Raw genomic sequence first — 18609 nt, forward strand, 5'->3', positions numbered from 1 at the left:
CCATACAGCATGACCCATGTCAGGGAAGAGAGCAATTCTAAAGGTCCCCAGGAGGAGGAACGAGGAAGAGGGTTAGCTCCATAGAATCCATCCAACCCCCCAGGAAAGAATGACTAAGCATGTAGGCATTTTTCACCCAGAAAGTACAATAAGATCTTTCCGCAAAGGTAACTGTCCTTCCTCCCTCCACTCTAATCTTGAAAAAGCCAAAAGCAGCATAATAAAAAGAGAAGAGGAGCCTAACCAAAAAATGAAGCAATAGTGTCAGGCAGGCGGCAGAAATCTTAGGTCAGGGCTGATCAGAGAAGAGAAAATAATTTAAAGTGAGTGAGAGTTTGAAGGATCAATTTAGATGAGACTTTAATACCTGTAAATGAGATCATTATAAACTCTAAAATGAAAGGAAAATTCATTGCTTTTACGTTAGGTATTGTCCAGGTGTGGGGAAGAGAGATTCAATAGATGACGTTTAAAGAGAATCATAATTTCTAGACCATAACTATCTAAATCCAGCATGTTCAGTAAATCAGTTACTGGAAAATTCAGGCATATTTCAAGTATCATTTCATAATAGAAGGCATACAATTAAAGATTTTTAAATTAATAATAACATTTAAACATGGCTGTATTTCTGTTATCATTCACTTTCCACATTTTAGGGGTGAACATTACATACTACAATATACCAATATCAATTAAATGTCTTACAGATATAAAACAAATGGTGGTTATAGGGTTAAGGGACTTCCCAAAGATAATTTAGTTTATAAATTATACCATACACAAAAATAAACTCCAAATGGATTAAAGACCTAAATGTAAGACCAGATACTATAAAACTATTAGAGGAAAACATAGGCAGAACACTCTGACATAAATTGCAGCAATATCTTTTTCGATCCATCTCCTAGAGTAATGAAAATAAAACAAAAATAAACAAATGGGACCTAATTAAACTCAAAAACTTTTGCACAGCAAAGGAAACCACAAACAAAATGAAAAGACAACCTACAGAATGGGAGAAAATATTTGCTAATGATGTGACCGACAAGGGACTAATCTCTAAAATATACAAACAGCTCATGCCACTCAAAATCAAAAAAACAAACAACACAATAAAAAAAGTGGGCAGAAGACCTAAATAGACATTTCTCCAAAGAAGTCATACAGATGGCCAAGAGGCACATGAAAAATTCTCAACATCGCCAATTATTAGAGAAATGCAAATCAAAACTATCAATACAATGAGATATCACCTCACACCGGTCAGAATGGCCATCATCAAAAAGTCAACACACAATAAATGATCTAGAAGGTGTGGAGAAAAGGGAAGCTTCCCACACTGTTGGTTGGAATGTAAATTGGTGCAGCCACTATGGAGAACGGTACAGAGGGTCCTAAAAACTAAAAACAGAACTACCTTATGATCTAGCAATCCCACTCTTGGGCATATATCTTGAAAAAACATGGTTTGAAAGAATATGTGCACCCCAGTGTTCATTGCAGCACTGTTTACAATATCCAAGACATGGAAGCAACTTAAATGTCCATTGACAGATGAAGACGATGTGGTACATATATACAATGGAATATTACTCAGCCATTAAAAAGAATGAAATAATGTTATTTATAGCAACATAGATGGACCTGGAGATTATCATACTAAGCAAAGTAAATCAGAGAGAGAAAGACAAACACCATATGCTATCAGTTATATGCAGAATCTAAACAAAAATGATACAAATGAACTTATTTACAAAACAGAAACAGACTCACAGACTTCGAAAACAAAGTTATGGCTACCAGAAGGGGAAAGGTGGGTGGAGGGATAGATAGGGAGTTTGGGATTGACACATACACACTGCTATATTTAAAAAAGATAACCAACAAGGACCTACTGCATGGCACAGGGAACTCTGCTCAATATTCTATAATAACCTAAACGGGAAAAGAATTTGAAGAAGAATAGATACTTATATATGTATAACTAAATCACTTTGCTGTACACCTAAAACTAACACAACATTGTTAATCAATGATACTCCAATATAAAATAAAATAAAAAGTAAAAAAATAAAATAAAATAATGAAAAAGTTACCTGGATGTAGAATAAACTATAAGTGTCTAAATTTTTATAATTTCTAATAACTTGATTAATAAAGTATGGGTTTATGAAGGTTATGAAGTAATTATTTAAATAATTTAAGTAATTAATTTGTTGTGGAATTTAATGAAGAATAATCAATTTCAAATGTACACTTTTTTAAAATTCAAGAATTTTTTTCTGAAAATTATTAAGAATTAATTTTAAAATAAAGAATGCAGATTTTTCTTAATAAAGTTAAGTTAAAAGGAGGTAATTTAGTTAAATGATAATTTTTACCTGGAATCATTGAGATGTTGTTATTAACTTTAAAAATTATCACTTTAAATTTTCCCTCTAAGAAATACTAAGGAAAATTACTTTTCTATTAAAAACAGGAAATATCTGAATACTACCTCAGATTTAAAGTGTCTTGCTTGTTCTTTCTTTTGGAATAATTTAAGAAGAATATATATTTACTCAATCTCTTTAATATAATGGGAAAAGTATTCTTCTATGAGATTAAAAAGCGCATTATCCAAAGTTGCAGATTTGTGTGTATGTGTATGAGTATAGGACACCTTGCTTTTAGAATGATGATTATTTGAAAGGAACTAAATACACACTTGCTAATTCTAAGAATAAGATGAAGGGGGATACTGGAAGACAATAGGTAAAATAGATTTTTAAAAAAACAGGTGATAATTTATTAACATATAATTACTAGCATCTATTCTCTTGCTGAAAGATTATAATTTATCAATATTGAAAAGTCACTGTGGGAGTTCCCTGGTAACCTAACAGTTAGGATTCCAGGCTTTCACTACAGTGGCCTGGGTTCAATCCCTGGTCGGGGAACTGAGATCCCACAAGGTGCTGGGTCTCCTTCTGTACACATTCTTATAGGTCATACACAGTGCGTTTTGCATGAAATTCTAAAATCCCCAAAATATTCACTGTATTTTTCTTATCGTATTATATCCAAGTCTGAAATTAACTGACGTTCACAACTGGTATTTATATTTAAGATGGTCATGTATTTTTTCCCCCTGTTTGATTGTAGTTGACTATTTATATTGGATTGACAAAGAATCAGAGAAGATGTCTCAGTTGGAGGTGGTGGTAGGAAAACAGATCTAGTTTTATGCATATATAACTTGAAGACCTACTGGATGGGGGCGAGTGGAGCAAAAGCCCATCAACTGGCCATTGGTTAGTAAATTTAGTTTGTGTTAAAATAATGTCATAAATGACGTGTTACTTTATTTAATTATCCTTAATATAGTTCTTGTCTATTACATAATTTTTTAAATAGTAAAGAAAAATAGTTTTCAGAACATTAAAATTTTCACCAGTTTTCTTCCCCGAAAATACCATTCACTTTTCAAGTGACAACCTCTTCAACCGAGGGCAAAAAATCCAGCAAAGACTATTACAGCCAAGAAAAGAATGTTGAAATATTAAAACTGACCAATTAGATGACTGTAGATCAGTTTCAGCTAGTTTGTGGATCTCACTCAGTTTCTCTAGCCTATGCTTTCATCAAGTTAGAAAGCTGATATATTCTCTCATAGCACCGTATGACTTTCCTGTGTAGCATTTACCTGAGTTAAAACTTAAAAATTATTTGCATATCGGTTTGATCATTGCCTGCCACCCCATGAGATTGCAAACTCCATGATGGCGGACATCAAGACTTTTGCCCCATAATTATATACCCAGTTCCTAGAACAGATCTGGCTGCAATACTATTCCTTTACTGAATTAAGAATTAATTCATTTCTACAGTTTATATCTAGAGTTTTTTCCCTCACTTATTGTATTTCAAATATGTTTTCAAAAGCAGTTTATATAAAGGGACTGTTAACCTGCACAAAAGAACATAAATAAGAGTAAGTCATTTATTTCTTCCTACCAAGATAATATTGAAAAGTTATATTCAGTTTGTTTTGGCCATTTTATTTAAATATGCCTAAATAAATTACAGAACTTGATATTTATCTGTCTCACCACATAGACTTTGGTTCTACTACTATACTTGAGTTCATGGCAGGGTTTCAATTATTACAAAGGACCTTTGCTTAAAAAGCATTCTTTATTTTCCTCACTATTATGTTATTTGGTATTCAGATGGTTTTCTTTATGAATGGGTGGAGAATGTAATATCAGCGCTACTTACTTAGCATTTACATGGTACTTTATCTATAGAGTTCCATAATGATTTTTATAATAATATAGAATTATTACCATATTTTGCCCTCTTATTTCATAATACAGTGGGGATTAATATGATTTTGAGTTAAATTTTATTTTTACCCTAAGCCACGAATGTATAACTTAAAAGGAGGTTTTTATTTCCTTTTAAAATATGTGTATTCTCTAGAATATGGAAGAAATGAATAGCAAATAACTTTCCCAGAAAAGCAAACTGGAGAAGCCTTTTACACCTCAAAACAATCCAAGTATTTTCTTACTTTTACAAAGAAAAAGGGTGACTATTGTTGAGTGGTGTGGTGTATTGCACTAGGAATGTGGCTGGGGAAGTCTTAACCCTTGCTCTACAACCAACATTCAAGAAGACTTGGACGAGTCCCATAACTGCTCCATATCTCATTTTTAACAGCTATCAGAAAGGTAAAATGTTATGTTCCTCATCTAACTTACAAAGCTATAGAGAGAATAAAAGTGTGCATGAAAACATTCTCAGGAAAAAAAAATAAAGCCCTAATTTCTAGAAAGTGTAACTTTTTATCCCTCTAGAAATTAAAACTTAAGCACTTTGATATTAAGTTTTCACATGCCACAGTGAATCAAGCTGTTGTTCGTTTGACTGAGGTGATTAAAAATGTCAACTTTAAATATCTACATATTGAAGATAGAGATATCCAGATATTGAAACAGTAACATTATTTCTACTTTAATATTCAGTATGGTTGCCTCAATATAGAATTTCTGTAGGAAAACTATGGGACAACATTGAGCAAATTATCCTATAAATTTTCTCAGTGGAGGACAAAGTCTCTTCTTTGAAAATGGGATGACAAGCAGTAGTTAAATTTCTGGGTAATGACTGAATTGCAGATTAAACTATGCTTTATTTACACATAACCATCAAGAAAATATACTTTCTTAATGTATTTTTCCCCAGGGACTAAATAATATCATTTAACATGTTATTAAACTCATAAAACAACTGAAGAGTGGATTATTTCTAAGCATATCTGTTTAGAGCTTTCAATCAAAATTGTGAGGTAAATTTAAAAATGGAGTGACTGATGGGACTGAGGACCTCAAACCACACTACTATGTAGATTCAACATTTTAATTTATTCAGTGGGCTGATTGGATGTAAGGTCTCTGTTCTAACTTCTATTATACGAAGGTGAAATCAGATAACTATAAAAACTAAAATTGATTGGTATCTTAATAATCTAGTCTAGTTACTACACTTATGAGCAAACAGTACTGATGAAATGAAACTGATCAAAAAATTCAGAAGGAATAAAACAAAACAGAAAACACAAAATAAAATTCAGAAGATCATTAGTGACACATCTAAAATATAATCAGTTATCATTATCTTGTATGTATATATACATTTTACAATATTTTTTTCAGAGAACAACTCCAAATCATATTTTATTTATACAGAAAAAGTGTATTTAGCAAAAGATACACTGAGATCAGAGTGGCTATGGACCAAGAGACAAGGGAGGGAGGTGAAAGGCCTTCTGAGATCCTGCTATGGGACAAGGGGTCTGGGGCAAAGTGGTGAAAAGTACTGGGTTAGTGCTGAGTTGGGGGGGGGAGGGGCGCTACAGAAGGGAGAAAGCTCCAGTAGCATCAACACTGTTGGCAGGTCATGCGTGGAACTCACAGTGACTCGCTGCAAACTGTGGCGGGGACGGGACGGGGGTGGGGGGGTGGGGGGGGCGGGTCGATTAGCGCTGCTGACTGGAGTGAGAACCATGTCCCGGTTCCTGGAAAGCACCCACCAAGGGACCCAGGAAGGAACCCCAGGATGGTAGGAAGTATATATAAATGTATACACCTATCATTATAGAACTCTATTTCTGTCCACATACATAATTATCATTATTTGATATTACTTCTAATTATCTGTTGCCTTTAAACAAGTCATTTAATCTCTCTGTAATATTGGTTTCCAAGTCTGTCGAATGTGGTTGACAACAACTATGTCACAGATTTTAGTAAAAATTGTGTGTGTGTGTGTGTGTGTGTGTATATATACATGTTATGTATAATATAATTATATCTTATGCATTTAAAATATATTATATAACTTTTGTATATGTTAATTAAAATCTATTATATTTTAATATTTATATATTTTAAATTTTTGATTCAGTGTATGTATATACATGACACAAATAGATTGGAAAATCTGAAAATATTCTATTGTGACTATCTGGTTTCTGACTTTGAAGATGTCACACGGATCTCTTATAACCCAGTAGCAGAGGATGAATTCTTTCTTTCACATTTACCCGAATAGGTAATGTGCCCATCCCAAATGAAATCCTGAATTTTTTAATTGTTCTGATACCTGGGTGGTCAAACAATTACTAAACTGCACTAACTATAACTTTTTACCAATCTTCTGTGATCACTGAATTCAGCAGAAGTACTTTGGATGACCATGTAGGGAAGGAAAAATAATTTTCCTTCTACTCTTCTAGGTTCTTGGTTGAGACATCCTTGTAAAAAAAAGATTCACAAGAGGAAAAAAAAAAACAAACAGAAAAGTAATAACATGTATGTTTCCTGTATACATGGGAGATACTCAGAAAGCTAAGTAAGTCCTTCAAATGGCCCAAGCCATCATCTTAAATACCATCTCCAGCTAAAGACAAAAGAAGATGTTGGGAGTAGGGGAAGCCAGTTATGGGAGGTTATCAAGTAAAGCACAGTCAACAAGAGGATGGTTGTTAGGCAGATTTAAGTCCCTGCCTTCATCATTGGTAAGTTTCTAGGTATTTAGCCAAACTCTTCTTTCTGGTACAGGGAGGGAGACACCCTTAAAAATGGAGATTTCCATTATAAATGTGAATGCCTCTTAGGGTAACTTCCACTCAGTTTTAAGCTTCACCTGTATCTGCTGTTTCTTAAAAATAATCAGCCTTAAATAATCCTTATGCCAAAGAGGCATATTTTCGGTTGGCAAATTCTGCTCCCCTTCAACAAGTATATGTCATTCCAATAAAGCCTACTTGTACTTAAGCTGTGGAAAGTCTGTCTTGGAATGACTACGAAGTTATGACGGTGAGAAGTAGCCACAATCTTAGTCAAATAATATTTACAACAAAGATAAAGCCTCTAAAGTCAGTCTTAACATTCTTCCAATTTGAGCAGAAATACTTGATATGAAGCAAATTTTAAAATGTGGAGAACAGAGACCTCTATCACTAAATATTCTGTAATTCAATCATTTTGAGATTAGGTATTCTAAACTGAGTCTAGGATATCAGAGACACTGATGTAACAAATTTGAATTAAAAGCTAATTTTTAAATTCCTGCCTACAATCCAGATATTTTGTCTAGAGGGTAGTGGGCAGCTGGATCCTGGGAAACACTGGGTGATAAATATTTTTCTTTTTTTTTCCAGATAGATGTTTGCCTCAGGGCAGACTATTTGAAATGTTATATCTATAAGCAATTAAATATGCTGAGGAAGTGATTTCATTTTTCTTTTTCTAATAAAACCAAGTGGAGAATTTGGAAGGATAGTAAATAACAAGCTTGTATGGTTCAAGAATCATACAAGTTTAGCAAGTTTCCCAGACCATTTCTATGATAGCATTGTATATAAGATATGTGGCAGTTCAGATAGTTTTGAGTTTCAGAAATTAACTATCTCACATATAAGAAGAGATATTAGCTATTAACATCCTCACTCCAATGCTTCATATTCCTCTTTGTTTTACTTTTGTAGAGACACAATCTAATGAATTTAGTCATTTTAATGAGAGAGAAAAATATTCTTTGGAGTTATGTAAATGAAGTCATTTAAATGTTTCTTTTTTTTTCTTAATTTCCCTTCAAGTTTCTAGGTACTTCTACTACCACTGTTTACCCAAAAAGCCTTTTTCAAACTGCTCCCAGAATCCCACATTTTTCTAGTCACTTGTCTTTCTTCAAGACCAGCTTCAGAGATCAAAGCTCCTATTTTCATCCAGCTCTATTCAGCCATTCAAATGGCTTTTTTTTTTTTTTAATGGGATTGCAGCAAACTGAAACTCTGATCACATTCTCTGCACCAAATTGCAATGACTCCATTCTCTGTTATTACTGAGAAAATGTGAATATCCTCCTATTGGAGAGTTTACATGACACGTAACTCCCATTATGTAGAGCTGTTTAAAAAGCTCATCTAAGCTACTATGATAAGAATTGAAAATTAAAATGTATCACTAAGTATTACTTTTTACATGATAGTTGGAAAAGAAAAGGTGGGACTGTTGCAATAAGAAGACATCTTAAATATGATAGCATTAGGAAAAATAATAAAATTGCACATTTTAGGTTAAAATAAGACCATTGGAGTAAAATATATAAAAATATTCTCATCTATTCATTTATAAAGTTCTTTACTAAGATGGATGTAAGTGTGTAAGAAGGAAAGACATATTTCCCTATGTCTTGACTAGATTTTAATCCACAGGTTTCATAAATGGTAAGAACATGAGAATGATATTTTCTATCAACAAGCAACTATAAATTCTCTAATGTCTGAAACAAATTAAGAGTTACCTACAACATTAAATAGTAAAATACGTGTGCAAATTTTAATTAAAAGCACTGTTTTTCCAGTATTCCACTAAAATGTATTACACATAAACCATTTCCAGTAAAAAGCCTTCTTCTGAGAAAACTACTTAATCTTACACTCTTAAAGAAAATATATTCTATTTTTATAGTAAAGGAGGAAGGTATGAAAAGTGCTGGTAGAATTAAGCAGGCCCCTCTCTCTGCGTGGAAACTCCAAAAACTCCAAAGAGAGACTTTCACTTCTTGTTTTGATTGGGTCTCTTTTTTACTGAAATCTGTACTTCCCATTACCTACTCTAGAGAATGCAGAACCAGTGAAGTTAACTAGAAATTTCCAATAAAATAAAATAATCTTTTAACCCCCATCCCTTTTATCTCCCTTTGCTACAACTACTACATAAGAGTGTCAACTCCCAGGAAAACCTTAGGGCAATGGCTTGATTTCTTCTATAGCTAGTTTTTCTTTCTTTTTCTTTCTTTCTTTTTGAGCAGATTTGGGGTAATATTTTTAGAGCTTTATTTCAAAGTGACAGTATAGAAGAGTGCAAATAATATAAGTACAATGGACCTCTGGAAATCCTGATGGTACATGTTGGGCAGGGGGGTTGTTTTGGTGGGTGGATAAATGATGAATATATGTGAAGGGATAGTTCTTTGATACCTTTGGCGCAAGGAAGTTCAAAAAAATTTAGGTGCAAAACACTTCGCAACACACACCTGCTCAGGATTTTGGGAAATCCATCGCCCCCTTTCCCATCTTTTCTATTCAGTGCAACAAGGCTCTAAGACATTAATGCATAACTTCACAATTTTGGCATCACATTCACCTGGGTCAGCATATTTTTCAACACTGCAAAGCCAACTCTTTTCCAGACATATATCCCTCCATGCACTGATTAACTACATTCTCTACCTCATGCCCAGCAATGCCCCTCCTATCTCAAGGAGGGGTTAGGGATAATCAGAGCAGGGTCCCCAGACGTCACTAGTGCTCCTTGGCTTCATCGGCCTTCTCTCTATACTATAACGATGTCCTGTGTAGATGTAAAGTTGTCCCGTGGGGTTAGACAAGCCTCATTCCGTTTGGCCCCGGCAGGACTGCTGTCCCTGGTGCTGAACCCTGTTAGCCCACCAGGGAGTCTGCTGCCAAGTCAATGGGGCTGGATAGAAAACCTGGCTGGCTGATCTTAAAAATGCCCAGGTGCAGGAGCAAGCAATACTTTGGATACAGGAACAGAACCCATCCACACACACACACACACACACACACACACACACAAACACACATGTCTCCCGGGTGTGCGCCAGCACCCCATTTGCAGTTTTCTCCTCCAGACCCGCACCCAAACGCCTCCAACATGGCCTCAAATGCCGGCATGTACCAGCACAGCCCACCTAGACATCAGATTGCGGTCCTATCAAAATGCTACTCCCCAAACACAAAGTCTTTATGACGTTAGCTCTTCCATTCTAAAACAAATAAAGAAAATCCAATAAATTAATAAATAAATGAAAGTGACCTTTCTCTCTCCTCCCTCCTTTTTCCCGCCCCAAATATTCACATTCCCCTAAATTACAAAGCCCCAAATCCTATAAGAGTCTTTTAAATCTGGGTGGTCTCCCGAGTTCCTCTGTCCCCACCCCTTCCCCCAACCTCTCTGAAACAAAACGACGCCGAAAAGGGCATATCTTACCCCGGGTAGAGCGATAGCAGGAGCAGAATCCACACCGTCATTTTCTGTGAAAATACAGGAGTCGAGTAGACTGAGCTTCCTGTGCTCCATATATTTGTCGAACTCATCGCTTTTTTTTTTTTCTCCCCTGCCTCTAGCCTCTAGGTTGCAGAAGAATCCCTCCCCTTTGTATTATTATTATGCTTATGAACTGATGGTGGCTCCCCCCACCTGCCTCTAGTAGGTCCCGTCGCTGGGGAGCTGTATTGCTAGCAGCTTCGGGAATTAATATTCAGGGGGCAGAAATAAGATCAGCACAAACGCTTGCAGATACCATCAAAGCGTCAGCTCAGGGAGCAGCTTCCAAGTCCCGGGGAATAATATAATTGAGGCAGGGGGAGGGTACAGGGAGAGACGCACAGGAGACAAATAAGGGAAAGGGAAATGCACGCACACTCGTACACATACTCATGCCCCCACGCTCACACATACTCCGCCAGGTCCATCAATTGAGGTTTGTTTATTTGTTTGATTTGTTTTGATTTTTCTTTTAGAGGGCAGCAGGTGTGTGTGTGTGTGTGTGTGTGTGTGTGTGTGTGTGTGTGTTTAAAAGAAATACTCGAGCCTCTGCGTGATTTAACTATCACGCAGATTAACTGTGAGGTCAAAGTGGAAGCAATGCGCGCTGCTGCAGCAGGAATTAACACATGCGTGGTGTCTTTCCAGCGCCTTTTAACCCTTTACTGCACACAAAAGTATGCAAGGACGGGCTTTCATGGGCACAAGAAGTGCTTTGGGAAGACCACATACTATATCACCAACGACAGAAGGTTTCTCTCTTCAGATCTGCCAAGAATCCTTATTTAAAATCATGCAATATTAGAAATCATGGTTACATTGTAGAGGGAGGGGGAGCAGGCGGTGGGGGAGGATTGGCTGTTTCTCTGTAAACCATCCCGTAAGAAAACAGATTTGGTGAATTTTCAATTTTAATGAAGGGAGAAAACATTGATAGAATTGCAAAGCAAGAAGCATCTACGATCCCCAGTATTCTCTCCTTTTTCTGCTCTCCATCCGCAGTGAAAATGCACAAATACAAACTTTTTGAAGGTTGAAGAAAATAAATGCGTGAAAATAGCTGCCTGAGTAAAGTCTACAGACCACAAAATAGGGGGCTGCTCTTTGAAAGGAGGGTGGACAAAGGGGAAGGTCAAGAGGACATTAACAATATAAAGGGATTTCTGTTTGCTCTGTGGGATTTGACTTTTGTTATTGTTGCTCTGCTTGGTGACAATTCTGTAAATTTCTGGGGTGGATGAGTGGTGTTAGCATGCTGCCTTCTTGCCTAGAATGTTACCATGGATACTGATACATGGGAGATATCCCTTTATGCCAACCTAGCTCATCCACCGCAGAGGAAATCCCATTCACTCATCATGGAGAAGAAAGTGGAGGAGTGTTTCAAGGTTCCTGCAAAATTGAGACCACAGCAAAGATGTTCATGTAGAAGTACAAGTGAAGAGCACCGATCAGACTCCTTCCTGGAACATAGCAGGGAGTCATTTCAAAACCAGTGCCTTTTCTACAAGAAAGTCTTCCAGGTAGGGAACTTGAGTAAGGAGTCCAGGAGGCATAGAAATAGAACATGGGATGAGTAGGTGCACACTTCATCTACAATCCTAAAATATAGTTAAGGAAAGCAGAGAGAAGTACTGGTGGCTTCCTTGAGGCTGAGGAGACACATTCTGAAGCAAAAAAGCCCTAACAGACACGCCTGGAAACCTGCATGCCTTTAGAACTTAGGCAGTTATTTTATGGCGTTTGAACAAAATCCAGTTAAAACAACAACAGCATTCACGTGCAGTAGCCAACTGACTTCTTTTTTTGGTGATTAAATTAGAGGCAGAACAAATGCAAATCTGTTTTTTTGCAATTTTCTTATTCCTTACTGCACTGTGAGGAATTTTGGCCTTCCTTATATTTATAATTTTTTTTTTTTTTTTTTTTTACAGAAAGAGCCTAGGTTGTTAATAGGTGTATACTGTTGTGCTTTCAGTAAAGACATTCTCTCATATTTTTGTAGGCCAACGCTTACATGTTCCCATGCCTACAGAAACCAAGCAAGTGAGATAAGTGAAAGAAAAGGGCTAGTTGTGAAACAGTAAAGCGGTGGAAACCATGCACACTGGGGTGGCCACACCCCATCTGAATGGAGTTGCCACTGCTCTGTTCCAGGCAGTTGCCAGAGGAAATGGGAATACAACTGTGAGAAATGTCCTAATTTTTAAAATACAAAGGAGGCCAAACCCAACATATGTGCAAGGCCACTAGGTTGCAAATAAAAACTGATGTGACAATTCTGCCTTCTACCAAATACAACATTTCCAATTTTCCAATGTAAGTTTTTTTTCCCCCTTGAGTTTAGTGATAAGCGTACCGAAGCTGTGAGAGTGAATGCTATCACGTTCACAAAGTAGTGATTCAAATTCTGATTCCTTATTGGTATCATAATGATCCCTGTAAATTACAATCTATTTCAATAATGGAATACCTCTCAGCAGATTAAGAGAATCCATAGAGGAAATTTTACTGTTTATAGTATCTGGGTACAATTTTAACTGTGCTATTCCTGGCTAGTAAGCTTCAGTTTTCCTCTGTGGAGCTTTCCTATCTGGCGGCTGCTCTCTGAAAAAGAAGTATTTTAATAAATTTTCTAAGATTTTTGCCACACATAGATTCACTGGTATTTGTAAGACACTTCATCTAGTAATTTCTTTTGGAATCACATTTTAGCTATATTTAATCTTGCCCATTTTTAAGAAGATATGTTGTGATACATATTTAAATTACCATTATTTGATAAATGTGATGTTCATATTTTCATTGCAAACAATATATGTGTATATATGCCTACATTTTATACTAATATTTTTAAATTATTAAAACGTAGAAAGATAAAACTACCACCTGCAACCTCTTATTCAAACAAGCCATTGTCAGTATATTGGAGAATTGTTTGGCAGGTTAATTTTCTCGGAAGTTTACTTTTACTTTGATATTATATTATTATTATTACTATTACTATTATTATAATTACTACACACAGAAGTGAATTATAAGGTCAAAATTTGGATCAATTTGGTTGTTGACACCAAATCTCTTATCACTTGCAGAATTAAAATAACTTAGGTTAATGATGAAGTAGACTAACCATCCTGCAGATAACATTTATAACTGGTGGACAAAACATTAAATAAACAACTGTGTAAAGTACTAGGAAGTTACCAAAAGCAGGCTGAAAGTGGTGAAGATTTGACCATAAAAAGAGGAAACGGAATTGGATGAGATCTAGGATTATGAAGTTTTTCCCTGAGGACACTTAAAAAATGATCAAGTTCTCCTTATTTGCCTGGAACTTCCCTGGTTTTAGCTTGGAAAGTCCCCTATCCCAGGAAAACCCTCAATTGCAGAGGTACAGGATGGTTACAATTATCAGAAGGCAACAATCTTACTGATTTGAGGTTTCAGAGGAGAGTTGGAGCTGCCAGAGGAGCTCAAATTAAGGGGAGGGGGGAGGAATCATAGAAACAAAGTAACAACAGAAAGGTAAGACTCCAGATCTACATGCAGACTTTGTTTAGATATTTGTTTTTGAATGGAAAGCGCAGAAAGGCACCAAGAAGACTGCAAGAAAGCAAAAACTGAAAGACTGAAAAAGTTGAGCCAGTATTTCAGCTGCCATTCCCTGTAGGAGATACTGAGTTTGGAGTTTTAAGGATTTGTTCTAAGCCAAAGGACAAAACTGAAACTAACCTGAAAACAGTAAAATACTAATCTTACACAACATTAAAGTGATTTGTCAATAACTTAACTCCGGAACTTCCCTGGTGGCACAGTGGTAAAGAATCTGCCTGCCAATGCAGGGGACACAGGTTCAAGCCCCCGTCTGGGAAGATCCCACATGCCACGGAGCAACTAAGCCTGTGAGCCACAGCTACTGAGCCTGCACTCTAGAGCCCGCGAGCCACAACTACTGAAGCCCGAGTGCCTAGAGCCTGTGCTCCACAACAAGAGAAGCCACTGCAATGAGAAGCCTGTGCACCACAACGAAGAGTAGCCCCACTTGCCGCAACTAGAGGAAGCCTGCGCACAGCAACGAAGACCCAATGCAACTAAAAATAAGAAGAAATAAATTTTTTTAAAAAATTTAACTCCTAGTAGAACAAAAATCAATATTCTTCAGAGGAGTATTATAATCAGAATGTTGGTAATATATAAAACATCTGATAACATGGTAAATAACAAAAAAGTCATAAGACATACAAAGTACAAAACAGTGAGACATATTTTTTAAAAAACTGCATTTAGTACAAACCAACCAAATCTGAGATGCAACGAGCAAATAAGGACATTCAATCAACTATTTTAAGTAGTTCAAGGACTTAAAACAAAACATGGCCATGATGCTTATATGGTCAATGAGTGTACAGTAGGGACTCTCAGAAGAGAAATGGAAACTATTTTTTAAAATAAAGCAAAATAGAAAATTCTAGAACTGAAATTTATAATGCCTAAAAGAAAAAAAATCATGCATGTTTTAATATCAGATTGGCAATTGAAGAATAACAGTAGAAGAAATGATTGGTAAACTTGAAAACACATCAACAAAAATTATCCAATATGAAAACCACAGAGAAAAATATTGAAAAAAACTGAACTACTGGAAACTGTGAGACAATATCAAGCCTCCTGATAAAGTAGTATAGAAGAAGAGAGAATAAACATAAACATACTTAAAGTAATATTGGCCAAAAACTTTCCCAAAGTTTGTGAAAATATTCCATATAGATCCAAGAAGCTTAGTAGACCGCAAGCAGGGTAAACACAATGAAAACTATACCTGGGAACTTCATAGTCACACACCTAAAATCTAAAGATTAAATGAAAATTTTGAAAGTAGCAAGAGAAAAATGAAACATTACAATTGCTAGAGGTTAATATTACAATGACGGCTGACTGATTAAAAACAACTGAGGTCAGGAAACAGTGGATGATATCTTTAAAGTGCTGAAAATAAACTATACATAGAATTGTATATCCAGTAAATAGGTCCATCAGACGTGAAAGGGAAAAAAAGACATTTTCAAATAAAGGAAGGCTGAGAGAATTTGTCACCAGCAGAGATGAGATGAAAATAATGCTAAGGTAAATTCTTCAGGCTGAGGAAAGTGATGGCAGATGGGAACCCAGATCAATGGCAAGAGCCCTGAAAATGGGTAACATGTGAGGAAACTATATAGTTTTATATATATTTCTTTTAAGAAACACCTGACTTTTTAATGCAAAAATTATAACACTGCATTTTGGAGTTTATAACACATATATGTATAAAATACATGTCAACAACTGCACAAAGTATCCTAGAGTTGGGGTCAAATAAAATTATACTTTCGTAATTTCTTGTCTATTTCATGAAATGATATAGCAACTGAACACAGAGTTTGGTAAATTAAAGGTGAATATGATAACCTTTAAAGCACCACTAAAGGTAATATAAAAAGTTGTAGCTAAAAGTCACTAGAAAATTTAAAATAAAATACCAAAACATATTTTGTAAATGCAAAGGAAGGCAGAAAGTACCAGAGGGGAAAATAATGGGACAAGCCGAATGCGAATAGCAAAATGGTGGCAGAAAATAAGCATGAACACAAGGAGTATTACAAGAGACAAAGAGGTATTCTTTATGATGACGAAAAGATCAACTCATCAAGAAGACATAAAAATCATAATATTTTACACACCCAGTAACGGAGCTTCAAAATAAATAGAAGCAAAAACTGACAGAACAGGAAAAATAGACAAATGCCACAATCATAGTTGGAGACATTAAAAGTCCTCTGCCTTAATATTTATAGAATAATATACCCAATAATTGCAGAGTAAAGTAAAAAAGGCACATCTTTTTCAACTGTTCATAAAATAAGCCTCAATAAATTTCAAAATTTTGAAAGCTTGTATATTTTCTAACTACAACAGATTTCAATTAGGAATCAAAAATGTAAAATATGTAGAAATGTTTCAAAAAGTTTGAAAATTGAACAAATAATACTTCTAAATAATATGTGAATCAAAGAAGAAACCACAAGAAAAGTTGGAAATGCTTCAAAATAAATGAAAATGCAACATAACATTTGTTTCGTGGAGCAAAAGAAAGTCTTAGAGGAAAATTTATGCCTGTAAATACACAGAATAAAGAAAACAGTGATCTAAACTTCTGACTTTAGAAGCTAGAAAAAAGAATAAAGAGTGCTATACACATATTCATTTGATTTTCAATAAAGGTGAGGCATTTTGAAGGGGAAGATGAATGTTTTAAAGTAATGATGTTGGAACAAAGGATTAAATTATTGTAAAGACTAACATGTGCCCTTTATTTTATGTCATATGCAAAAGCTAAAATTATTAATTTTAAGAAGAAAACAGAATATCTTTATCACTTTGGGGTAGGCAAAAATTTCTTAGAGAAGGTATAATGTATTAAATATAAAATATGACTGACAAATTGGTCTTCATAAGAACAAAAAATATCTGTTCATCAAAAGACTACTAAAAAATGAAAAGGCAAGTCACGTACAGGGAGAAAATATTCACAATATAAGTGTCTTACAAAGGACTTGTATCCAGAATAAAGAACATAAAGAAATCTTACATCTTAATAGTGAAAATGCAAACAACCCAATAGAAAAAGGTCAAAGTACTTGAACAGACTCTATGAAAAAGTTGTAAGTGTATCTAATAAGCACATGAAAAGTTTCTCACCATCAGAATTCATTAAGAAAATTCAAATTGAAACCACAATGATATCTTTCACACGCACTGTAATGGCTAAAATCAGCAAAAGTGACAATACCAAATTTTTTGAGGCTACAGAAAAATCCTCATGCATTTCCTAGAAAGAATATTAAATGGTACAACTATTTGAAAAAGATTATGGCATTTTCTTTCAGTGTTAAACATTCACTTTCCATATGACCAAGACATTCTACTTCAAGATGTGTATCAAAGAAAAATAAAAGTATGTTTACCCCAAAAAGCCCTGTATAAGAATTGTATAGACAAATTTGAAGCAATCCAAATATCATCAATAGAAGAATGGATAATCAGATTCCAGGGTATATTTAGAAAATGGAAAAACATATTATTCAGCAATAATCTAATGAATAATTTATTCACATATATATTAATATATAATATACACACACATATATATATACACACACACATACATACATTCAACAACATGGTTGAATCTCAAAAGTACTATGTTAAAAGAAGCCAGGCAAACACCAGTACATATTATATGATGCCATTTATATGACCTTCAGGGGAAGCAAACGAAATCTATGTGATTAAAATCAGAACAAGGTTGCTTATAATGGTTGAGGCACAGGAGAAATTTCTGGGGTAAAGGAAGTATTCTTGATTAGGAAAGTTATTACACAGCCTTTACACTGATAAGACTCATAAAATTATGTACTTAAGATCAAATCATTTCACTGTCTATTAATTTCACCTTAATAAAGTTTCTATTGATAAACATTATCCTTATCAACAGCATAATCTGTGACAGGCAAAGTGCTGTGTGACAGGCCTTATTTGATCCTCATAAAAAAACCAGAAGGCAGGTAATATTATTATCAAGTTTTTACACATGCGAAGATTAAAGTTTAGAGAGGCTAAATTACTTGTCCAAGATAACCCATAGTATCCACTTTATAGTCTACGGCAGAGCAGATTTTAAACTCAGACAGTCTGATCTAAGAAACTGATCTCTTAAGCATGGTAGTATACAGTTTTTCAATAACATGACTGTGGCAATAAATAATATAGTTACTAATTCACTTCCTTAATCATGAGCTATAATAAAACTTCAGAGGAAACATGATTTAATACAAAGATCATAGAGTCTGGAGTCAGAAATCTTAGTTCTGTCATTAACTCTATGACTTTAGGGAAATTACTTCATTTCTCTAGGTCTTATTTTCTCATCAATAAAGTGATG

General features: G+C 35.0%; 1 protein-coding gene across 2 annotated transcripts in view; it reads right to left on the reverse strand.

Moving 5' to 3' along the window:
• The window catches only part of GABRG2 (gamma-aminobutyric acid type A receptor subunit gamma2), a 131017-nt gene extending 113361 nt beyond the window's left edge, over window positions 1-17656 (reverse strand). For both annotated transcript variants that reach the window (XM_082456489.1, XM_082456488.1), the window contains exon 1: window positions 10569-17656. In XM_082456489.1, the coding sequence (XP_082312615.1) occupies window positions 10569-10675 (107 nt within the window). In that variant the 5' untranslated portion in view covers window positions 10676-17656. The remainder of the gene's footprint in view (window positions 1-10568) is intronic.
• Between the last annotated feature and the right edge of the window lie 953 nt (window positions 17657-18609).

Source organism: Balaenoptera physalus, assembly GCF_965194825.1.
Source record: "Balaenoptera physalus genome assembly, chromosome: 3".
Classification (NCBI taxonomy): domain Eukaryota; kingdom Metazoa; phylum Chordata; class Mammalia; order Artiodactyla; family Balaenopteridae; genus Balaenoptera; species Balaenoptera physalus.